Source organism: Canis lupus, chromosome 17, assembly GCF_003254725.2.
Source record: "Canis lupus dingo isolate Sandy chromosome 17, ASM325472v2, whole genome shotgun sequence".
NCBI classification, from domain to species: domain Eukaryota; kingdom Metazoa; phylum Chordata; class Mammalia; order Carnivora; family Canidae; genus Canis; species Canis lupus.
Window position 1 is genome coordinate 48,792,515 of NC_064259.1, and position 24,005 is coordinate 48,816,519.

At 46.4% G+C, this 24,005-nt stretch overlaps 3 protein-coding genes across 4 annotated transcripts in view; 2 read left to right on the top strand and 1 right to left on the bottom strand.

Moving 5' to 3' along the window:
- Nucleotides 1-3: 3 nt before the first annotated feature.
- Nucleotides 4-24,005, bottom strand: part of WDR54 (WD repeat domain 54) — a 33,561-nt gene continuing 9,559 nt past the window's right edge. The window contains exons 1-10 of one of the 2 annotated variants that reach the window (XM_025453645.3): nucleotides 3,873-4,017; nucleotides 3,246-3,525; nucleotides 3,017-3,079; nucleotides 2,571-2,637; nucleotides 2,424-2,477; nucleotides 1,965-2,092; nucleotides 767-867; nucleotides 530-692; nucleotides 266-340; nucleotides 4-188 (exon numbers count right to left, since the gene is read on the bottom strand). In XM_025453645.3, coding sequence (XP_025309430.1) covers nucleotides 57-188; nucleotides 266-340; nucleotides 530-692; nucleotides 767-867; nucleotides 1,965-2,092; nucleotides 2,424-2,477; nucleotides 2,571-2,637; nucleotides 3,017-3,079; nucleotides 3,246-3,467 — 1,005 coding nt within the window. In that variant the 5' untranslated portion in view covers nucleotides 3,468-3,525; nucleotides 3,873-4,017 and the 3' untranslated portion in view covers nucleotides 4-56. Of the gene's footprint in view, nucleotides 189-265; nucleotides 341-529; nucleotides 693-766; nucleotides 868-1,964; nucleotides 2,093-2,423; nucleotides 2,478-2,570; nucleotides 2,638-3,016; nucleotides 3,080-3,245; nucleotides 3,526-3,872; nucleotides 4,018-24,005 lie in introns of those variants that run through there. The other variant, XM_025453646.3, reaches the window with a different exon arrangement.
- On the top strand, nucleotides 4,074-10,695 carry C17H2orf81 (chromosome 17 C2orf81 homolog). Its single transcript, XM_049095393.1, has 4 exons — nucleotides 4,074-4,153; nucleotides 8,554-8,784; nucleotides 8,870-9,091; nucleotides 9,259-10,695. Exons 1-4 carry the CDS (start codon nucleotides 4,136-4,138, stop codon nucleotides 10,642-10,644), a joined length of 1,857 nt encoding a protein of 618 aa, XP_048951350.1. The 5' UTR covers nucleotides 4,074-4,135; the 3' UTR covers nucleotides 10,645-10,695.
- On the top strand, nucleotides 10,828-18,223 carry LOC112664241 (retinol dehydrogenase 12). The gene is made up of 6 exons (XM_049095400.1): nucleotides 10,828-11,529; nucleotides 11,662-11,901; nucleotides 12,154-12,243; nucleotides 15,034-15,222; nucleotides 15,735-15,841; nucleotides 15,940-18,223. The coding sequence occupies exons 1-6, from the start codon at nucleotides 11,355-11,357 to the stop codon at nucleotides 16,126-16,128; spliced, it is 990 nt and encodes a 329-aa protein (XP_048951357.1). The 5' UTR covers nucleotides 10,828-11,354; the 3' UTR covers nucleotides 16,129-18,223.

Genomic DNA, 24,005 nt, shown 5'->3' on the forward strand with positions numbered 1-24,005 from the left:
GGCTGGGTGGAGGGTTCCTTTATAAATACGGCAGGGAGAAAGGAGGGCTGCTCTTCTCACGCGCTGCTGAATCTCAGGATCTCAGCAAGGTCATAGCCAGTCACAGCAAAGGAGCTGCCTGAGGGGTCACAGAATCGGGCACCACAGACCTGGGTGTCAGGTACACACTCACCATGACAGTGTTCCACCTGGGGGAGAAGAGGGCTGCTCAGGGCCTGCTGCCTTATGCTTGGACCCCACTTTCCACTCCTCCCACAACACACACCTCAGTGTGGCCACTCTCCGGGCTTCTGCTCAGCTTCCAGATGTGTATAAAGGTGTCCTCGGCTGCAGAGAGAAGCTATAAAAAAAAAAGGTTGTAGGAAAAGTGGGCACTAGCACATGCTGACAGGGGACTAGCATTGGCTGTAGTGCCTGGTCCGGGTACCCAGGGACAGGGCTAGACTGAGGAGCAGACAAGCCTGTGCAGTTCCTCTCAACATCCCTGTACCAGGAACATGGGGATGGAGGGATGGAGAAGGAGACTGACCTTGCCCACCTCAGGAGCCAAGTCCAGGGCACAGATGGCCCGGGCATGGGCGCTGATCTGGACGTGCAGAGTTCCTGTACTGGCCTCATACAGACGCACTTGCCCATCCCCGTAGCCTGCTGCGACTATCCCGTGCCATAGCTGCACAGAAGGGCACGGGACCCTGCGAGGGTGATAATCCACTTAAATTTGCTCTGACCACTCAGGAAGGTATCAGCCCCCTTCCACCTCACCTACCCAAATCCTGGAATTCGGGTCATTAATTTGAATTCGGGCCCTGACTGCCAGACACATAGCAAGCCTGAGTCATCTGCTGTCACCATGTCAGCCACGCAGTCCTGAGAAGAAAAGTAAGATCAGTCCTTCCCTTCCTCCCCTGCTGGGTGCTGTATACAGGCCAGAAGGGAAAGGGAGGCCTCACTTGCATCTTTGCCTCTCCAAGGAAAGGGCAAAATGTGGAGCCCTCACCAGCTGGATATGGGGTTTCCTCAGGATGCATACAATGCCTCCCTTGCATTCCTTTTTTAAAGACGTTATTTATTTGAGAGAGAGAGAGAGAGAGAGAGACAGAGATCACCAGCAAGGGGGCGGGGAGAGGAAGAAGTAGGCTCTCCTCTGAGCAGGAAGCCTGATGTGGGGCTCGATCCCAGGACCCCAGGATCACAATACAAGCTGAAGGCTGTTACTTAACTGACTAAGCCACTCAGGCGCCCCCCCGCCTTGCATTCCTTAGTCTGACTCTCACTGACCTGACAAACCATGTGTGAGGAGTGGGGTATATCATTGTCCTCGCTGGATGGATGAGGAAGCTGAGACCATAGTGTTATGATCTTCTGGAGGTCTTGCAGTGAGCTGGTCACAGTCGTGACTAGTCTAGGCCTCTTGAAAACCCCCAACCCCAGGCAAACAACATAGCTCATGGGCCCAGCTCTGGGTCAGGTGCAGTGGAGAATATGAATTAGAACATACATACCCTGTTCTCAACAGGTTTGTAATCCAATTAGGGAGACAAGGGTTGTCTTTGAGGGTAGTAATAATTCAGGGTCCAGCCAAGGGAGATTAGTGGGAGCAGGAATAAGGGGATGGCTTCCTGAAGAGAGTGGCACTAGAGGTGGGCCTAAATAAGTAGGGCATGCCCAAGTCCAGAAAAGGAAGCTGCACATGTCAGAGTTAGAAAGCATCTTAGACACCATCTGTCCCAACTCCTCAATTCACACCAGTACTGAAAAGGGGTCGTGAACTATTAAATGCCACATAAATGGAATGTAGGGCTTCATCACTGGACTTGAGGTTGCTGAAGCCTGGGAAAGAGCTGCAATATGCCCAAAGTGATCCAGCTGCTTAGTGTTGGAATCAAGACTTAAACCCAGGTCTGCTACCTGCCAAAGTGGGAGAGCTCTCAGGCTCACTGGAATTGTAGGGGGAATCCACTCACCTGTCCCTGGGCAGGCTCTGTTGCAATGTCTGTGACTGATGTCTGGTGTCCAGCCAGCTCTTCACTCAGTACAATGTTGGGACCCTTGGCTGGGATGTCAAATACCAGTATCCGGCCTGACCATGTTCCTGTAGAACACAGTGCCCACTGATGACTTCCTGATCCTCCTAAGTCTCCAACCACCACACACAGCACTCTCTCCATCCTTCCTCCCTTCGTAACAAACCCACCACTCACTGCTCCAACAGCTCTGCTCCTCCATTGACTGCTGTTATTCTAGCCTGTCCTGCCCCTCTGAAGCCCTCCTTTGCTTTTTTGGAGTCTCTGTAAGAGCCCCCTTCACTCCTACCCTTCCCTCTAACCCTAAAAATTCCCCCCAAACCTTCAGCATCCTCCTAGCCACAGCCCACACCCCTCTACCTCAGGACCTCCCCAATGCCCTCCCTTTGGCCCCCTCACCCACACAGATGAAGTGGCCACTGGAAGCAATTCCTCGGGCAAACACAGCCTGTACTGAGTATGAAAGGGGAATACTATTAGAAATAGCACCTCCTCCAGCCCCACCAAACACTCCCTACCCTCACCCCAACTCAGTCCTGCAGGTACCTGGAGACACGTCTCCAGAGTCCAGGGCGTGCCAATAAACCATGACAGAACCATCTGACTCGTACATCTGGAAGACAAGAGCAAGGATGGGAGCACAATCCAGCTGACCTTTGCTGAGCTATGCTGAGTACTTCACATACTCACATTAGCTTTAGCCCATTTCATCCTCAAAACGACTCTGGGAGGCAGGCACTACTTTTATTCCCATTTTACAGAGGACACTGAAGCTCTGAGAAGTTAACTGCCTGAGGTCAGACAGCTAGTAAAGAGGCAGGTAGTGGAGATGGCACTTGGGAATTGGAAAAGATGGAAGGAACGAAAATGAGAAATAAGAGTAGGCTAAACATGTGAAGAATTTGTGTTTAGAAGCAAGTGGGGTAGGGTCTAGGGTCCTGGGGGAAAAGTTGAGAAGACTCTAGTCAGGGAGGGTAGGAAGCTCTTCTTACCTGTATTCCTCGATGTGAGGTGAGTACCAGCAACACCCGGAAAGGGAGGACACACCAATGGACCTAAAGGGAAGTGGCCCAGGGTAGGAAAAAGTGGTCAGAGTGGAGGACAGGACTCAAAAGACTGGGAAATTAGAGGGTTGGGAAAGGCAGATTCCTTGAGACTTGTAGAGGAAGGGCAGAGATGAGGACTGGGTTCAGTAACACCACTCTCAACGCCATGCCTTACCTGGGTGATAAGTGGAGGGCTCACTCCAGCTCCTTCCTTAGCGTGGAGCTGGCGCTGGGCCAACGGCACACCCTCAGGAGCAGCGCTGAGAAGCTGGGCGCTGGGTCCATGGACCACCCCAAAATGTGTGAGGTTGCGGGCGGGTACGTGCAGCACGCTGAGGTTGTTGCACAGGGCTGCAGCCGAACCTCGCAGCGGAATAGAGCGCTCCCGGCGGAACATCCTAGCGGAGACGGGGCCGAATCGCAGGCGCGCAGGAAACAGACGACAGCGGTGATTCCTGCAGGAGGAATGGGGGGGGCGGGGTGCTGTCACGAGGCACTGAAGGAGACCACCGAGGGTGGGTCAGGAGGTGATGGGGACCCCGAGGACGGCGATGCGGAGTCTGGCGTGGGGAGGTCTTGGGTAGCAGGAAAGGGGAGCCTCAGGGCTGAGTCACCGGGCGGTGCGGGAATCCCAGAGTGGGGATGGCGATGGCGATGGCGATGGCACAGGACCCGGGGGCGCCCAGCGCCCGAGCGAAGGCGGCCTGAGGCAGGGTAGCCCTCAGACCCTCCTCTCTCAGCTGGCTCCCCGAAGCCCCCGGCCCGGGCCAGAGGTCACACCCGCAGCCTCGGGATCACTTGCCTGACTCCGGGAATCGTTCGGTCGCCGCGAATCCGCCGCCACCATAGAGACGACGCACGTACGCACGGCCATGGGGCGGGGCCAAGCAACCCAAACCTGCGGAGCGCGGCGCGGTTGCCAGAGCAACTGTGGGCGGGGCGAGCCTCTGGAGGCCGGGCCTGCAGCTCCGCGCTGGGCGCCGTTGCTATGGCGACGCTTAGGCGGCGGCGGCGGCGGCGCAGCGAAGCTGCCGAATCCCCGGGGTTGGTGCGACAGCTGCGGCCATGGCTCACGAAGGCTCGGTTAGCTTCAGCTGGGCTCGGGGTGCGCCGGAGCTGGGATCTGCCTTTATTTTTTTTTATTTTATTTTTAAAAATACTTTTTATTATTTATTCATGATAGTCATAGAGAGAGGAGAGACAGGCAGAGGGAGAAGCGGGCTCCATGCCGGGAGCCCGACGCGGGCGGGCTCGATCCTGGGACTCCGGGATCGTGCCCTGGGCCAAAGGCAGGTGCTAAACCGCTGAGCCACCCAGGGATCGCCTGGGATCTGCCTTTAAAGTCGGTGTGGGGGAACCGTGGGCCGGGCCCATGCCAGCCGTGGCTCGCCCACCATGCGGGCGTTCCTGATGACCGACGAAGCCACGTCGGTCTCAGGCAGAAAATCTACATCTGCACCACGCACACTAACACACTTGGTCACAATCCGAACCTGAGGCAAAAAGTCAGATGTGTGGTGCAGAGCGCAAGAGCAGGAACTGACGACTTTGGAAGCAGCTAATGCGAGTAATAAGTGCCTCAATTTTGAGGTACCCATTCAGATAGATAAACGAGACACTTTGGTCAGGCACTGGGGAGAGGTGTTGCTAAATAAACTTCATTTCAAGGATTTTAGGAGAATGAAGTGGATTTAAAAAACCACTCTGGGGCATCTAGGTGGCTCAGTGGATCCTTTGGCTCGGATCATGATCCTGGGGTCCTGGGATCGATTTCCGTCCAGGTTCCATAGCAGGCTCCCCACAGGGGTCCTGCTTTTCCCTCTGCCTTTGTCTCTGCCTCTCTCTGTGCCTCTCATGAATAAATAAATAAAATCTTAAAAAAAAAAAACAAACAAAAACTGTGAGGCTGCACTTGAAAGTCAAATTGTTTAAGAGCCAAGAAATTTCTTTAAAAGATTGATTCATGAGAGAGTCCACGTGAGAAGGAGGTGGGGAAAGGGCAAAGAGAGAAGAAGAGAGAAAATCTCAAGCAGACTTCCGGATGACTGGGAGCTCCACGACTGTGAGATCATGACCTGAGCCAAAATCAAGAGCGGAGGCTTAACCTACTGAGCCACCCAAGTGCTGCAAAAGCCAAGATATTTTTAAATAAAACATTTGAGGAGATTTTATGCAATAGTATCTCTGGCCTCTCTGGTCAGGCCAATGTCTAGGTACAATCACTATCACTGTTGGCTCATGAGAGGCTAGGAGGGTAAATCTAAGGAACCCACTATCCTCTCCCAGCACTACCTGCCCTGCTCTGGCCAAGCCTGGACTGGGCTGTGGGCTACTCCCTGGGTTTGTCACTAGGGCTGTTTTCATTACAGAGAAGAGAAATGAGACTTAAGGGATTTTGAGTTCAGTGTAAGGTTTAAGAAACATCAGATTTGGGGAAGAATGAATTTGGGGTCTATCTGGTATGAAGCAATAAGGTTGGGGTTAAGAAGGTAAAGATTTGGGAAGATTACATTTAGAAGTAAATTTTGGAGGGAGCCAGGTTCAGGGAAACTTGTAGGAGAGTGAGGAGGCTCCCAAGAATCTGCTAGTAAATTTCCAATGTCCCTAAAATGAGTTTATAGAACTACTTTTTTTCTTTTTATGTGGATTTTTCTTGATTATAAAAGGATACAGACTTATTGTTGAGAACTTGTAAATTAGAGAAGAGCACAAGAAAGAAACATGTCCACTGTTAAAATTTTGGTGTTTTCCTTTTCTTTAACACATACTTATACATCTGAGATGATACTTGATATGTAATTTTGTATCCTGTTTCTTTCATTTGTCATTACATCGTTTTTTCCTATGCTATTACAAATCCTTCCTAAAGATTATATTTAATCATTGCATAATATTCCCTGATAAAGAGGGCACACAATTAGCTATAAATTCTCTTTTTGTTAGATATATGTTTTCTTTTTTTTTTAAGATTTTATTTATTCATGAGAGACACAGAGAGGGAGAGACATGGGCAGAGGGAGAAGCCGGTTCCCTGCAGGAGCCCGAAGCAGGACTTGATCCCAGTACCCCAGAATCGCACCCTGAGTTGAAGGCAAATAAATGCTCAACCACCGAGCCACCCAGGCACCCCTGGACTTATGTTTTCAATATTCTGCTATTGTAAATGACAGCACAGGAAATATGTTGGAGAATATATTTTTTATTTTCTTTTTTAAATTATTTTTTTCATGAGAGACAGAGAAGGAAGAGACATAGGCAGAAAGAGAAGCAAACTCCCTGTGGGAAGCCCGATGCAGGACTCGATCCCAGGACCCCAGGATCATGCCCTAAGCCAAAGGCAGAAGCTCAACCACTGAGCCACCTGGGTGCCCCTATATTTTTTTATTTTCATTTTAGGATATGCCTTTGGATGTGTTCATAAAACTGGAATTGATATTTTTGAAAGTTGGACATCTTTTCAAATGTTTATCATTTATATCATCAGTCTTTTACATTTGTGAAATGTTATGTCCTTTGCTTATTACCCTTGGGGTATTATGATTATTAATTTATTATTATGATTTTTAATATACTTGGGGATATTTATTGCATTTTATAAAGGGTAAAGGGTAAAGTCAGACACAACTGTGTATGAATTATGACTCCACTACTTCCTTGCTATGTGATCTGGAAAAATTCTGTAAAATGAGGACAAAATAGCATATAGTCTAAAAATGTAGGACTTGAGTCAATGTTTGTAACTGATACACTTAAGTGCCAGTGAATGGTAACTACTGTCCACTTGTAATTAGGAGTGTTTTAAAAATAAGTATAGGAAAATTTTGCCTATGTGTATACACCTCTCTAGCTATTTCTTTTTTTTTTTTTTTTTAAGATTTTATTTTTTTACTCATGAGAGACACAGAGCGAGAGAGAGGGAGATACACAGGCAGAGGGAGAAGCAGGCTCCATGCAGGGAGCCCGATGCGGGACCCGATCCCGGGTCTCCAGGATCACGCCCCGGGCCGAAGGCAGCGCCAAACCGCTGAGCCACCCGGGCTGCCCTCTCTAGCTATTTCTTTATGATTTCTTACATAATTTTTAATGCTTAAGCAGTTTTTTCTCACAGATTGTCATATGACAATCTGACCTACTTTTTTCCTACATTTTATTTTTTTGTTTATATTTTTGTGGGGTTTTTGTGTATGTGTGTGTGTGTGTGCTTGTATCCTTTAATACATCTGGAATTCACTTATTTAAAAATATTTTATGTACTTATTTACTTGAGAGAGACAGAGAGCAGAAGCTCGGGGGAGAGGGAGAGGGAAAGGGAGAAGCATACTCCCTGCCCCTGAGCAGGGAGCCCAATGTGGGGCTTGATCCCAGGACCCTGAGATCATGACTGTAGCTGAAAGGTAGACACTTAACCGACTGGCCACTCAGGTGTCCCTGGAATTTATTTAGATGTATATTGTAAAATGAAGATCTAAGCTGATTTGGGGGAGAGAAGGAGACTCTAAAAGAGCACTAACCATTTATTGACTCTCTTAATTTCTTTGAACTCTCAAGAACTTTGAACCTTTTGAACTAGTGCCAATAGCAGGATGTACTCTGTAATCTCAAGCAAGTGATGGTTATCTTGTGTCTTTTCAGTGTTTTTGTTTTTGTTCTTTTTAAAATGGGTTTAGGGAGCTGTTATGAAAAATAAATTAGCTAGGTCAAGGGCACCTGGGTGGCTAATTTGGTTAAGCCTCCCACCCTTGGTTTCAGCTCAGGTCATGATCTCCAAGTCGGGAGATTAAGCCCCATGTCAGGTTCCCTGCTCAGTGAGAATCTGCTTGAAAGAATCTCTCCCTCTGCCCCTCCCCACTCTCTCTCAAATGAATAGTCTTTTTATTATTATTATTATTATTATTATTATTATTATTATTATTATTCATGAGAGAGAGAGAGAAGCAGAGACACAGGCAGAGGGAGAAGCAGGCTCCATGCAGGCAGCCCGAAGCGGGACTAGATCCCAGGTCTCCAGGATCATGCCCTGGGCTGAAGGCAGCGCTAAACCGCTGAGCCACCCAGGCTGCCCAATAATCTTTTTTTTTTTTTTTAAGATTTTAAAATTTATTCATTTGAGAGCAAGAAGGAGACAGAGCACAAGCATGGGGAGAGGTAGAGGGAAAGGGGGAGGGAGAACAGACTCCCCACCAAGCAGGGAGCCCTATGTGGGGCTCCATCCCAGGGCCTGCAGATCATGACCTGAACCGGAGGCAGATGCTTAATCAGCTGAGCCACCCAGGTGCCCCAAATAAGTAAATGTTAAAAAATAAATTAACTAGGTCAAACATCTAAAATGCATCTGACATGGTAGGCTCTTAGTACATTGTTCTTTTCAAAAGGCTTTTCCTTCTTGCTTCACAGCTTGAGAAAGCTTCCTCCTAGCCTACATAGCTGCTTCTCCATTCCACTTCTCTGTTTCCTGCCCTGATTGTCCTGTTCTTTCGTCACAGAGGCAGGAGAGACAGATCCGGGACCGTGGGGCGACCCGATCCAAGGCAGAAAAGGTGCGGCCTCCTACGGTGCAGGTGCCACAGGTGGACATCGTGCCTGGGCGGCTCACGGAGGCTGAATGGATGGCGCTCATGGCTCTCCAGGAGGGAGAGGATGTTGTGGGGGACATCTTGGCTGATCTGCTGGCCCGAGTCATGGACTCTGCCTTCAAAGTCTACTTGACCCAGCAGGTGGGCCTGGATCCGGGTTCTCCAGACCCATCTCCACCCACCCCTCTGGTCCACATTGGACTGAGACCCTCTCTCACCTCTGCAGTGCATTCCATTCACCATTAGTCAGGCCCGGGAGGCCATGCTGCAGATCACTGAGTGGCGCTTCCTGGCCAGGGATGAGGGGGAATCAGCCGTGGTGGAGGACCCCATGTGGTGCGAGGACGAGGAGCCCTTGGCATGCACTACGGATGCCTGGGCTCAGGGATCGGTGCCTGTGCTGCATGCACCCACCTCCATGGGGCTGGAGGAGACCTTCCAAGGCGAAGTAAGCGCAGCCCCCAGCTCCCTCTGACCCTCACCCCCCTACCCTGAGCCCTGCCTGTGTCTTCTTTCTCCTCAGGCTCCCTGGACTCCTTTACCCTTAGTTCCTCTCTCCCCTTTCTGACATCTCACTACTCACTCTCCACCCCTATCCTCCATGCATTTCCCTAGGACCAAGGGAGCGTGGACCAGATCTCCTTAGGAAGACCATGGATGGAGAGAGGCTCTCAGAAGCAGATGGAACCTTGGGAGCCTTCTCCAGAGCTGGGAGTCACTTCTGGCCCCCCGCCTACCCCAGAGCTGTTTCAGGAGACAGGGTCTAGGAGTCTTTTAGGGGACTCAGCTGTCCAGTCCAGAGACCACCAGGCTTTGGTGGAGTCCTTGAATGTAAGCCGCCAACCATCGGTGGAGATGGCTCCCGATGGCAGTCCCCACTCTTCTCTGGAGCTGTCTCAGGTAGCCAGCACCCAGGTCTTGGCCCAGAGGGCACAGCCCCGCAGCTCGCAGTTGTCACTGGAGGGCCTCTATTATTGCACGTCCCAGCCACACGTAGCTGGGGACAGGCTGAAGCTCAAGAAGGAGGACGTGCCCCACATCGACTCGGGCGTGTCGGTGGCCAGCCTCTCCACCAGTGTCCCCATAACGCTCGGCCCCTCCGCCCAATTAGAGCCACAGCAGCCTCGGTTCCCGGATGTTCCCCTGAGCAAGCTTCACTACAGGATGGGCCGCAAGGCCGGGTCTCGTCTGGACCCCATGCGCCTGCCGCGCCATTGGGTGCGCCCGTTGGCCGAGGTTCTGGTTCCAGACTCGGAGGCACGATCCCTGGAAGCCTACCGCGGGCGCCAGAGGGGTGCGAGGACCGAGGCTCCCGAGGCTCCCGCCAGGCCTCTAACACCAGGACCCCGTATTGGTGTCTCCCCGAAAGTTTTCTTCTCTTTCCCACCTAGCGCTCCTTTCCGTGCCTTGGGCCCGGGCCCTGGCCTCCAATCCCCCCCTTTTAGCTTAGGCCTACCATCGCCAGGCTTTGGGTCAAAGTTGCCCTTTCCCAAACCTGGCCTTGGCTTTCTTGCCTCGCATCCAGCCCTCCCTGATCTGGCCCAGAGCCCCAGGCCCAAACTGTGGCCGGGTGCCAAATGGCCCTGTGGCTGGGAGGGGGAGGCTGAGTTGCTGAGGGACATGTGGGCCGGCCGCAGCCGCTTAAATCCGCAGGGCCTGGATCCCAGGGACCAGGAGGGTCAGGGTCCTCACAGGTGCCCACATTCGGCACCCCAAGTCCTTGAGGCCACGTCGCAGGTGATGTGGAAGCCCATGTTGCTGCCAGACGCAATGAAACTGGCTCCTGGTGTGAGCATGTGGAACCCAAACACCCAGGTGCTGCTCAGATCAGCAGTACCCCAGCAGGAGGACAAAGAAAGTGGCACATCTCCTCCCGTTGAGCAGCACCCCATCCCGACAGGTGCCCCAAAGCCTCAGGTGACCATGAGACAACTAATGAAGAACCCAACCCCCAAAGTGTGGTCATTCCTCCCCAAGCACCTGCCCTATTCTGGGCTGTGAAGCTCAGGCAGTACTTTCTGCTTGCCAGAATAAACACCTGAATTGCCTTAAGAGTTGGTCTGATGTCTCTGTCAGTTTCTTCCAAGGATACTTACTCAGGAGCAGTTGTCCTGTAGTCCTAGAAGAATACAGAACTCTGGTCCCAAGGAATAACCCCATTTCCACTCTTAGGAGACCCTGCATTAGGGTAGCTGTTGCTCCCCAGCAGAGGCGTTCTGGAGAACCGCCCCCCACTCCACAAAGGAGTAGACATAAAGGCTGCAAGTGGGGTCTGCTTCAGTTAGAATCAGAGTCTCCTTGCAGTAGAGGCGTAAGGGGATGTCCCTGCTTAAGCACACGTTGATTAAAGACAAAATTTGATATCCTGCTTCTCCAATTCCTGGAGTTTATCAATTCACTTTAGGGCGCAAATCCAAGTTTCACTTGGAGACAACTATGAGCCTACACAGGGCTCGGAGAAGCACTGACTTTGAGCCAGAGATAGCAGTGAGGCAATCAAGTGTCCAAGGCATGCAATTTAAGGTGGAATTCACTCCCAAGCTCAAATAGGGTGCTTCAAAAAATCTGAGAGTGAGTAGCCTCTTTAAAATTTGTGTCCCTAGGCACCACACCGCCTGATTGCTAATCTCCACTTAGCTTTGGCTAGCTCCTCCCCAACTTACCTGCACTGTAGCCCAGCTCTTCTGGTGGCAGACCAGCAAGTCTTTGCTATGTTGCAGTGGTCTCTACTTGGCACCCTGGTCTGGAGCCCTGGCTCTGTTCTGCTTATTCTAGTCCTGCTTAGACTAAGTGTGCGGCTCTGGCATGAATCTTATCTTTGGGACCTCCGACAGTGCTCCACAGACCTAACTGGGAAGACAGCAGTCGTGACTGGAGCCAATAGTGGTGAGTGCTCTTCCCATCTTGCTACCTCAATAGGTACCTCAGTCCCTAACAGCTCCAGTGGAGAGGGTGGGGATGAGGACTGGCACCTCTAGTCACTCCCCAGACTAGTGTACTCAAGCTGCCCTCCTACAGGCATCGGAAAGGCTGTATGCCAGGAACTAGCTCGTCGTGGGGCCCGTGTGATCCTCGCCTGCCGTAACTGGGAGCGTGGACAGAAAGCCCTTGCCGAGATCCAAGTAGCCTCAAAGGGGACCTGCCTCCTGCTTGGCCAGGTGGACTTGAGCTCTATGGCCTCCATCCGGAGCTTTGCCCGGTGGCTTCTGCAGGAGTACCCCGAGATACATCTACTGGTTAACAATGCTGCAATCTCTGGTATGTTTCCCCCAGACATGTCTCAGGGTCCTCCTTTCTGGTTCAGGGACCCTAAAACAGGCATCCACCAACCTAACCTGTGCATCCTGCTGAAAACCTTGAATTCATACATGACCCTAAAAAGCCTGTTTTAAGTCATTGCCTCCATCCTTGTACATACATGTTCCTGTGAAGTTTCTACTGAATACCAGTATATCTCCCAGAGCTTGTCTCCTTCCATTACCCATTACCTATGTTCTCATCTCCTCCCAGGATTCCCCAAGACACTTACCCCAGAGGGCCTTGATCTCACCTTTGCCACCAACTATGTTGGGCCCTTTCTGCTTACAAATCTACTCCAAGGTAAGGGAGAACGGGTGCTTCCCTTCTGTGCCACTCTTTGCTTCTCCATTCCCTGGCATTTTTCGTGGCTGTCTCCATGGCCACTTCCTTTCTCTTGGCCCCAGCTTCTCACTGAGTGATAACCCAGTATGCTCCCCCTCCCACACACACAGCAGGGAAACCCACCTGACACAAATCAGGACTAGGAGGCTGGAAATGAAACCAGTCCAAAATATAATCAGCAGGGAGATTTATGATCACACGTCTCCTCCCCCCAGCTCTGAGTTCTAGCTAGACCAGAAGAGTCAGTCATCACAACGAAAGCTTCTTAAGGGTGGCACCAGACCACTAGGAACACAGACACCAAGAAAGCCTACTTCCTGTTCTCAAATAGCTTAAGATCCACTAGGAACCTAGACAGAACACTTCTCTCTGTCTTAGGCCGGAGTCCTTTGACTTTCTGATTTTTAAATCTTTTCTGATGAAGGAAGTCTGGGTTCTTCCTGGGGAGGCTGGAGAGGCAGAGTGAGCGGCAGGCACTGTTTTCCTAACATGTTCTCCTGGATTGTGTAATAGACTGTTTAAAATAAAATCAATTGTTTGGGTTAGGTAATATGTGTCCAAAACACAAAACTGGAACTGTACAAAAGGGATTACCTTAAAAAAAGTCTCCTCTCCTTGAAAATCAGCTACTCATTCCCCTCTTGGGAGACAATTCATGTTGCTGGGATCTCATGTGCTCTTTATTTTATTTATTTTTAACGATTTTATTTATTTAATTCATGAGAGACACAGAGAGAGGCAGAAACATAGAGGGAGAAGTGGTCTTCTCACAGGGAGCTGGATGTGGGACTCGATCCCCAGATCTGGGATCATGCCCTGAGCCAAAGGCAAATGCTCAACTGTTGAGCCACCGAGGTGTCCCATCTCATGTGCTCTTTAGCTGCTGATTAAATTAGTCCAACTGGAGGGTGACCAAAGAGTGAGGCAAAACTCTGCAAGTAGTAATGTTTCTTCCCCCTTCCTCAAATTGTAATGCCCTGTCTGCATCTTGCCTAGTCACATTTTCTTAAACTGTCTTCTCTCCTCCCCTTCTCTAATCTATTCTTCCTCCTGCCACTTCTAGAAACCACATTTCACCATATCACTTGCTTTAAATCCTTGGAAGGTACTCTATCCTTTAGAGGAGAGACTCTAAGCCCCTTTTCTCCATTTATAGACTCCCTGCAGACTGAGAGCCTCACCTTTTGCCCTTGCTAAATCCACACGCTCCTTTCCAGGAGACTATCTGTGGCCATGATAAGCCTTTGGACCATGCTTTTTCCCCCTCTGGCTGTGCTTTTGCGCACATGCTTGCCTCTATATGGGCTATTCTTTCCCACTCATTTAGTGACTGGCTGACTTTAGTTCATCTGCCAAGACTCAGCACAGATATCGCCTGTGCTGTGGGTCCTGCCCTTGGCCTCCCCAAGCGGCCTCCCCAAGCAGCCTCCCATTTCCAGGGCTCCCTTAGCACTTGAACACATTCCTGCTCCCACATTGACATTGTTCTATGAGGTTCGGGCTTCAACTAGGCTGTGAGCCCCTTTGAGCTTTATGTCACTCTGTCTGCAAGTCTGGGGTCTGTTCTCTTTAAAAATAATTTTCTTCCCAGCACACTTTGGCTAAATACCACCTGTTCAATTTTTCATTTGTGATTTTTAAAGGTTTTATTTATTATTCATGAGAGGCAGAGACATAGGCAGAGATATAGGTAGAGGGAGAAGCAGGTTCCCTGTGGGGAGCTCCATGCAGGACTGGATCCTGGACCCTGGGATTGCACCCTGGGCCCCAGGCAGATGCTCTCAACCGCTGAGCCAACCAGGCATCCCTCATTCGTGATTCTTAATTTAAATGTAGGGCTCAAAATAGTTTTGGCGTTTTGAACACTGTAAACTCATGTGACAATTACTATTTTTCATATTTTATATAATTCAGACTTTTTAAACTATATATAGTAGGATACTTCTTTTTTTAAGACGTTAAGTGTACTATTGATTGTAATTTTTTGTTACTTTGGAAGACAGCTGATTTAAGATTTTATTGATTTGAGAGAGAGGGAGAACAAAAGAGTAAGAGAGAGCATGAGCAGGCAGGATGGGTAGAGGGAGAAGCAGACTCCCCACTGAGCAGGGAGCCTGATGCGATGGGAGATATTCAGGACTCATTCCTAGGACCCTGGGATCATGTGACCTGAGTTGAAGGGAGACCCTTAACAAACTGAAACACCCAGGTGCTGGATAGCTGGATTAAAAAAAAAAAACAAAAACACTTTTTCAAGTATCTCTACACACATTTCTTTCTCCCCTCAATCTAGCACCCTTATGTCCTTAGCATCTGTCTTGGGGTCTGCCATAGTCCAGAGACCTAATGAACATTTGTGTGACAAATACACAAAAGACAACTTTCACAGTGTCTCCAACCTCTGCTTTTCTCTTTTAGCCACCAGTGAGGTAAAACATAAACAGGGATCAATTAAAGTAGCTCCAGCTGACAAGTGGAAGAAGAGCAAGGCAAAAATCCACACACTACCATAAAAGAAGAGGAAAAATGTTAGGAAAGTAGCTAAGTCTCTGTTGAAGTCTCTGTTCACATGAAGCTGTCTTGTGCCTAGCCCAGAGAACATGGGTGGGGGGGGCCCACTGACCCTGTCCTGAAAGCCCTGGATGGTCCCTGCTCTCTTGGAGTCTCCTGGAGAGGCACGCTGGGGAGTGGGCATGGGTATTCACTCTAGAGCTTGGATTGAAGGATTGTGGTTCTCTTTCCACCCAGGGGCCCTACAACGGGCAGGGTCAGCTCGGGTAGTGAATGTGTCTTCCTTTCGGCATGCACATGGGTATGTTGATGAGAAACATCTGACAGGGGCTGGCAAACCTTTGAACTTAATCCAGAGCTATGACTGCAGCAAACTGCTCTTGACCTCCTTCACTGGGGAGCTTGCCCGAAGACTTCAAGGGACAGGTAATTGCCTCTGACACCCCCTACTCCTTCATGCCCAGTACCGCTGCCCTTCACATCTCATCCCAACATGTCCTGGCCTAAATACTTCCAGTGTCCCCCAAGCCAGCTGTTAATTCCCTCCACTTATCATCTGTGCAGCTGATATCTCCCTCACATCTCCTTTTTAATCTTTCCAACTCTCTTCACATCTCCTTTTTAATCTTTCCAACTCTCTTGTCATTTACAACATTCCTCTCCTCTCAGTAGTCTCCGATACCAACACCATCCATTGTGTTCCTCCTAAAGTTCACCCAGCACTCTCAAATGCTTATGTCTCCGTACTGGCTTGAATACCATTTTATGTAAGTTCCAAGGGACTGACTTCCCTGGCACCACCCCCAAGTGTCTGGTTGCCCAACAGACCTGGTAGGATCCTCCCATCATTGCACACTGGAGAACCCCCACTAAGCCCCTTTTTCCCAATATCCTCTTCTTATTTCACTTTGCACTATACTTGTGTCTCATCCTTTCAGGTGTGACTGTGAACTCTGTTGACCCAGGTGTGGTATACACAGAGATCATGAAGCCTTACCCTTGGTTGTACCGCTTCCTTTTCTGGCTCTTCAGCTTCTTCTGTAAGGTGGGTAGAGGAGGAACAAGTGGGGCAGGGTGATGCTTCTGGGTGTCCCCAGTAGGGTAAAGTCAGCTGGGCGTGACTCTCTCTCTTCCCCTCTACAGGATGTCAAACAAGGTGCAATCCCAGTCCTCTACCTGAGCTTGGCAAAGGAGCTGGATGGTGTTTCTGGAAAATATTTTAGCAGTTCCTGTATGATAACTCTCCCCACTGAAGCTGCTCAGGATCCTCAAGTGGCCCAAAGCCTCTGGAATGCCTCAGTCCAGCTAACGAACCTAGACAAGATGGACTGATCCTCTGTGACCCCTACCCTAATATACCATCCTCTCTGACTCCCAGCCCTTTCTCTGATCATGCCTTTTGTTTACTAGCTTCAAGCATCAATCATCATGTTTGGTATAACAAACACTTCCTCTTCCTGTTGGCTCACTGGCATGAGAGCTCAGATTTGCCAGAGGATAGTTTTAGCTCCTACTTTACTGCCAGTTCTCTGATGGAACTCTTTATCCCTTGGCTACTAGGATCTCCAAACCTACAGAGTCCCACGCTGTGATTGACAGGGAGAAAACTCCTTCCAGTGGGAATTAGGGGTACCAGTAAGAAGGGAGACCTCCACCTGTACCTGTTGGTTTCTGCATGTGTGCTTCCTGGTTTCGGGGTAGACAGCACCACAGAGTGCTCTCTTGATTAAAGCATATACCACATCCCATAGGATAGCATTCAGACCTCACAGTGTGGTTTCCCAACTGATACTGTGCCTGAGCCTGCAGATGATCATTCCACCTTCCCATCAAATCAGCTGCTCCTGGGGGATGAGCCAAGCAACAAGATCAGTGAATTCCAGTTCTGGGAGCCCATCATTTTTCTCCCAAGGTCTTTGTTCATCTAGATATATGTTGGGATCAGCTTTTCAAATTTCACGCACACATGAACCCTTCTCTGGTTCCATGACATCTACTTGGGAGGATTGACGTTTTTATGATATTGAGTTTTCCTAACCTCAAACAAGGTTGCTCCTATCTATTTAACTCTTTTTAATATCTTTGCAGAATTTTTATGATTTTATCTGTAAATATCTTATACTAGTTTTACTATATTTAATTCAGGTACCTTCATTTTGATGCTATTATAAGTGGTGCTTTAACCTTCGTGTGCTGATTGTTTATTAAATGACTATTATAAGTTATCTAATTTTAATGAATTATCTGTAGGTATTTTTGGTTTTTCTACATAGAAAAATCACACTAAGAAAAATAACAGTTTTAGTTCTTCCTTTTCCACTGTTCTTTTATTTCTTTTTCTAGAAGACCTTTATAGATTTTCTAGTACCTTGCATTTCTGAAATAAACCCAATAAACCACCTTGCATTTTTGGTCACATTGTTGTGTAGACATTGCTAAATTGAGCATACTCATGTTTTTGTTTAGCACTTTGTACTGTGTTCATAAATGAGATTGGTCTGTCCTTTTTTTTTTAAGTTTTGTTTTTATTTAAGCCATCTGTACACCCTGTACAGGGCTCCAACTCATCACTCCAAGATGAAGAGTCCCACCCTCTTCTGACTGGGTGAGCCAGGCGCCCCTGGCCTGTGCTTTTCTTTACCCATATTGCCATTGTCCCATTCCACTGTCATGGATCTATTCAATTCACAAAATGCATTGGGGATTTGCGTTAGTCCAGGGGCATAATCTGAGAAGGAAATGCGAAGTTGGGATTGAATGTTCAAGAAACTGGTTAGGGGAAATGGCTGCGAGAGAAAATGGGGAGGAATCTGGAAGAAGCTGAGAGGGCCACTAGACTGGGATCCTAGTCTGACCATGAGTGGGTGAGGGAAAGAAGGCTGATTGGGAGCCTCTTAGAGTGTAGTGGAAGGGTTTTTTTCCATTTTTAAACTCTCTTATTTTGAAAGTATATAATCTATTTCTGTTCTCTAGCGGTTAGTAAAAAAATTTCAACCTGCATATTTGACTTAGCAGTCTCTCTCTCTCTCTCTCTCTCTCTCTCTCTCTCTTTCTCTCCCTCTTTTTTTTTAAAAAGATTTGTTTTATTTTAGAGAGAGAGCTTGCAGCCAGATGTGGGGGGGAGGGACAGAGGCAGAATCTCAAGGTGACTCCTCACTGGGTGCAGAGCCCAGGAGAGGCTCAGAGGCTCCACTCACAACCCTGAGACCATGACCTGAGCTGAAACCAAGAGTTGGGCCGCTTAACCCACTGAGACACCCAGGTCTCTTTAATCGATATCTTTATACTTTCAAACAATACATAGACATTAGAATTCTTCGACATTAATTATTCTCTTTGAATTTATATGCTTCTGTAACCTGGTATTTTGATGATATTGCTGTTTTGTTAATTGTGCAAATATATTGTTATTATTTTCAATAGTTCATATTTGTGTAGATTTACCCCTATGTTTAACATTTTTTTTGCTTGCTCTTCTTTCTTGCGTCTCACATCTTCCACCTGGGATTATTTTCCTTTTACTGAAGTACATCCTTTTAAATTCCTGTAATGAGCATTTAAGGTACACAGAATTTTACTAATATAGTTCCCAATATTTCTACCCTCTGTGTACACATTCTCTATTATCTCCTCCCCTCGAGTGTGAGCAGAACTCATGAATGTGATGGTATTTCACTCCTGTGATTACCTTACATACTGACAAATGGGGTTTGCTGATGTAATTAAATTCTGTAATCATCTGACTTTAAATTCATCAAAGAGGAGATTATTTTGGGTGGATTTGACCTAATCAGGTGAGCCCTTTAAAAGTGTTTAGTTCGGGACTCCTCGGTGGTTCAGCAGTTGAGCGTCAGCCTTCGGCTCAGGGGCTCAGGTCATGATCCTGGGGTCCTGGGATGGATTCCCACATTGGGCTCCCTGTGGGGAGACTGCTTCTCCCTCTGCCTATGTCTCTGCCTCCCTCTGTGTGTCTCTCATGAATAAATAAATAAAATCTCTAAAAAATAAAAAGTGTTCAGGTTTTCCCAGAGTCAGAAAGATCCTCCTGTTCATCATGAGGAAATAAACTGCCACACTGTGAGAAGGACCACCTGGCCTCCAGGAGTTGGAGTTTCAGTTCTCCAGCCATAGGGAACTGGTTTCTGCTAATACCTGGTAAGTCTGGGAGAGGACCTGGAGCCCAGATGAGACTGTAGCTCTGGTGATACCCTGAGCAAAGGACCCAGCTAATCTGTACCCAGACTCCTGATGCACAGAAACTGTAAAACAATACATGGGTTCTTCCAAGCATGGAGTGTAGTAATTGGTTATGAAGCAATAGAAAACTCATACGGAATCTAATGATGATAAACCTCGGTTTTATTGGCTTGAAAATATCTTTAAGGGATCCCTGGATGGCTCAGCGGTTTAGTGCCTGCCTTCCGTTCAGGGTGTGATCCTGGTGTCCCGGGATTGAGTCCCACATCAGGCTCCCTGCATAGAGCCTGCTTCTCTCTCTCTGTGTCTCTCATGAATAAATAAATAAATAAAATATCTTTATTTCACCATTTTTGAGGGATCATCTTGCTGATGAAGGAATTATAGGCTGGCAGGTATTGTCTTTTATTCCATTGGAGATTATTCCTTCATCTTCTGGCTTTCATTTTTGCTATGAGAGATCAGATGTTAAACAGTGGTTTGTAGGGAATCTGCCTTTTCTCTCTTGTTCCCTTTATGATGTTATCCTTGTCATTCCTTTCCTGCAGTTTCACTACTGTTAACCCAGATGTGTTTTTGTTTTTTAAAAAATATTTTATTTATTTATTTATTTATTTATTTATTTATTTATTTATTTATTTATTCATGAGAGAGGCAGACATAGGCAGAGGGAAAAGCAGGCTCCATGCAGGGAGCCCGATGTGGAACTCAATCCTGGGACTCCAGGGTCATGCCCTGAGCCAAAGACAGACACTCAACGGCTGAGCCACCCAGGCGTCCCTCTTTTTGTTTATTCCGGTGGAAATTCCTTGGGTTTCCTGAATCTGAGGCTCTATGTGTCTCCTGTATTTTTATTTATTTATTTATTTATTCATTTATTTATTTATTTATTTATTTGATAGATTTGACATGTTACATTTTGTAAATTAAAGGTATACAGTGTGTTACTTTGATACCTTTATATATTGTAATATGAATGCCATAGAAGCAATGTTTATCACATCACGCCATTACAGTACAATATTTTCTATATCCATCGTACTGTGCATCAGACCTCTATGGCTTATTTACTACTTATTACAGGTTTATACCCTTAAACACCATTAATCTTATCCTTCCCATCCCCCTTCTCCCAATAATCACCATTTTACTTTGTGTTTTTTCATAGGTTTGACTGTTTTAGATTGCACATATAAGTGGTATCCTACAATATTTGTCATTCTCTGTCTGACTTATCTCAATAAGTATAATGTGCTCAAGGTCTATCCATGTTGTCCCAAATGGCAAGAGATCCTTTTTCTCATGGCTGAATAATATACACACACACGCATGTATATGTATACTTGTATGTGTATATATGTATGTATATATATGCTTTCTCTATATCTGTATCTATATCCGTTTTTATCCACTCATCCATTGATGGGTGTTTCCATATTATTTTGGCTATTGTAAATAATGTTAAGATAAGCATGGGTGTGCATGTGTCCTGTTGAAAACCTGTTTTCATTTCCTTTGTGTATATACCCAGAAATAGAATTGCTGGATCATACAGTAGACCCATTTTTAATTTTTTGAGGAAAGTCCATATTGTTTTCATAGTGGTTGGACTAATTTACATTTCCAACAGTGTATATGGTTCCATTTTCACCACAGCCTTACCAGCACCTGTTGTCTCTTAATGATAGCCATTTTAACAGGTGTAAAGTGATACCTCACCGTGGTATTTGCATTTCACTAATTATTAGTGATGTTGATCATCTTTTCATGTGCCTATTGGTCATTTTGATGGTCCTCTCTGGAAAAAGGTCTATTTAGTTCTTCTGCCCTTTTCAATCAGATTGTTTTTGTCGTTAGATTGTGTTAATTCTTCATTTTGAATATTAATCCTTTATCTGATATATGGTTTGCAAACTTTTTCTCCCATTCTGTAGGCTGTCACTTTGTTCATTGTTTCTTTTGCTGTGCAGAAGCTTTTGAGTTTGACGTAGTTCTGTTTGTTGATTTTAAGTTTTGAGTTTTGCATTTGGCGTCATGTCCAAAAAATCATTGCCAAGATCAATACTGATAAGCTTCTTCTGTATTTCTCCTTAGAGCAAGAAAGTATGAATGGAGGAGGGGTGGGGGGAGAAGCAGACTCCCCGCTAAGCAGGGGGGCTCTATCCCAGGACTCATGACATGAGCTGAAAGTACACACAACCAACTAAGCTACCCAGGTATTTCCTTTTAAACACAGCCTCTATTATCTTTCTTCTCTCTTTATGGAATTACAATTGGACAAAGATTAGACCTTCTCACTTTATCCTTCATGCCTCTTGATCTTTTGATTTTCCTTCTTGTGTTAAAGCTGCATTTTGGTTCATTTTTATTTTTGTATTATTTTATTTTATTTAAGATTTTACTTTTTTTAGAGAACATAAGTGTGAACACGGGTGGGGAAGAGAGAGGAGTGGAGGGGGAGGAAGCAGGAGGGGGAAAGAATCTCAAGCCGACTCTGGTGCTGAGTGCAGAGCCAAATGAAGGTCTTGATCTCATCACCCTGGGATCATGATGAGAATTACAACCAAGAATTGGACGCTTAACCAACTGAGTCACCCAGGTGCTCCTGATTTATCTTTTTTAGATATATTTTCCAGTTTACTAATTTTCCCTTCAACCATGGTTAAATATTTTTATTCCACCCAATAACTTTATATTACAATTATTATAGTTTTATTACTGTATTTTATAATTATTTTCTTTGCCGATCTACCTAGTCCATTTTTTTTTTTTACCTAGTCCATTTTTTAAACTGTATTTGACAGAAACAGAAGGTGTAAGTATGAGTGGGAGGTGGGTAGAGGGATTTAGAATCCTCAAGCCGACTCCCTTCTAAGCAGAGAGCCCAACTTGGGCCTGGATTCCATGACCCATGAGATCATGACCTGAGCTGAAACCAAGAGTTGGCCGCCCAATGGACTAAGCCACCCAGGTGCCTCTACCTGGTCAATTTTTATAATCTCTTTTTCCCTATGTTTTAAATCTCCCTTTATGTTTTTAAAAACATATTAAACATCTTCATTTTGTATACTATTACTGAAAATTCCCGTGTCAATAATCTTTGCAGGCTTGAACAGTTTGTGGTACTTTGTTTCTTTGTGTGTTTGGTAACTTTGTATACTCATGGTTCTTGGAACTATAGCTATAGGAATTATTGGGGGCCTGGGATTAAAGTGCACATTTAGGGGCACGTGGGTAGCTCAGTGGTTGAGCATCTGCCTTCGGCTCAGGTTGTGATCCCAGGGTCCTGGGATCGAGTCCTACATTGGGTTCCCCGCAGGAAGTCTGCTTCTTCTTCTGCCTGTGTCTCTACCTCTCTCTCTCTATCATGAGTAAATAAAAAATAAATAAAAATAAAAAATAAAAATTAAAGTGCACATTTAGTTTGGCCAAGTACCCAGGTGTACTATACTAACTCAGGACCATTTTAAAATAAATTTTGTCTTGGAAATTTTTGGCCATTCGTGTGATATACATTTTGGTCCCAAACTTATGTGAATACAGTCTTATTATTTTGAATTACCAGAGAGGATTTTTATCCCATCAACACCTAGAACTAAGGATGAGAAAATTTTATCTTTACTGTTTCCTTCTGTGGGGCATTTTTTTTTTTTTTTTTTTTGAGGTTTACTGTCCTGGGTGTTACTCTTTGATTCTCCTGGCTTTATGTGCATGTGTGTGTGTGTGTGTGTGTGTGTGTGTGTGTGTGTGTGTGGAGTAGGGCGGGGGTGGTGGGTTAGTTTTCTATTCCAATCTTCTCTGCTCAATCCAGATTTGGTCTTCTGTCCCTATTTAATTCAGGCCCTTTAAACCCCAGTTCCAAGCCATTAAGGGTTTGTTAAGCCAACACTAGCTCCAGTGATCATTGGTGCCTTTTGGGATTTATAATTTCACAGCATGTCTAGCTTCTGAGGAATTCCCTTATTTTCCCACCAGTTCATTTAGGCAATAAGGACAGGTGCATGTGCCTGGGTATGTGCCCTCCTGTGTGAATTGTTGCATTCCAGAATTTTTAGTTGCACTGTATTAGGTGGAATTTCCATGATATTTAGTCCTCTATTGCCAGAAATTGAAGCACCCATTTATTTCTTCCCTCTCTTCTTTCCTTCCTTTCTTTCCTTCTTTCGAGTTTGGATAGCCAATTATTCCAGCACCATTTGTTGAATAGTGTGTCGTTCTCTCACTCAGAGGCAGGACTCTAGCTCAAAAAAATGTACACTTAAAAAATTTTTTCAAAAGAGACCAATATGTACTAATATAGACAACCTCCAAGAGATAGTGTCCACTGGAGATAAAAACAAGGTTCAGAACAGTGTGTATAGGAAGCTGCTGTTTGCATCTAAGTTTTTGGAGCCTGACTCTGGAATAGCAAAACAAATGAACAGAACACTGACATTGAGATGCTTTAGGTAGGGATCTTGGGGGATGCAATGAGTGGGATATATATATATATATATATGTATATATATTTTTAAATATGTGGATATTCACATTAGCTAAAAGCTAGAAACAACCCAAATGGTCATTGATGGGAGAATGGATGAACAAAATGTAACATACACACAAAAGGCAATATGATTCAGGCTTAAAAAGGAAGGAAATGCTGACATATGCTACAACATGAATGGAACTTGAAAATATAAGCCAGGCACAAAACAACAAATATTATATGATTCCTCTTATATAAAGTACGTAGAGTAGTCGAATTCATAAAAACAGGTAGTAGAATGCTTATTACCAGGGTCTGGGGGAGGGGAGAAAAAGGAATTCATGTTTATTGGGTATAAGAGTTTCAGAAAGGAAAGACGAGAAAGTTCTAGAGATGGAGAGTGGTAACGGTTGTTCTGGGGAGGAAAACTTCCCTTATTCTCCAAAATCCTTCTTGCTGGTCTAAGAATTAAATTGACATGAGACAGATTCACAGGAGAAAATCAAATTAAATTCCATACATATGAGAAGTCCACACAGACATG

What these genes read in the sequence shown, in the direction of transcription:
- C17H2orf81 (XM_049095393.1), top strand. An exon ending in AAGTCTACTTGACCCAGCAG is followed by an intron (nt 8,785 to 8,869) that starts GTGGGCCTGGAT and finishes TCACCTCTGCAG; the next exon opens with TGCATTCCATTCACCATTAG. An exon ending in AGGAGACCTTCCAAGGCGAA is followed by an intron (nt 9,092 to 9,258) that starts GTAAGCGCAGCC and finishes GCATTTCCCTAG; the next exon opens with GACCAAGGGAGCGTGGACCA.
- LOC112664241 (XM_049095400.1), top strand. Translation starts at nt 11,355, where the DNA reads ATGTTGCAGTGGTCTCTACTTGGCACCCTGGTCTGGAGCCCTGGCTCT. An exon ending in GCTTACAAATCTACTCCAAG is followed by an intron (nt 12,244 to 15,033) that starts GTAAGGGAGAAC and finishes CTTTCCACCCAG; the next exon opens with GGGCCCTACAACGGGCAGGG. An exon ending in TCTTCAGCTTCTTCTGTAAG is followed by an intron (nt 15,842 to 15,939) that starts GTGGGTAGAGGA and finishes TCCCCTCTACAG; the next exon opens with GATGTCAAACAAGGTGCAAT.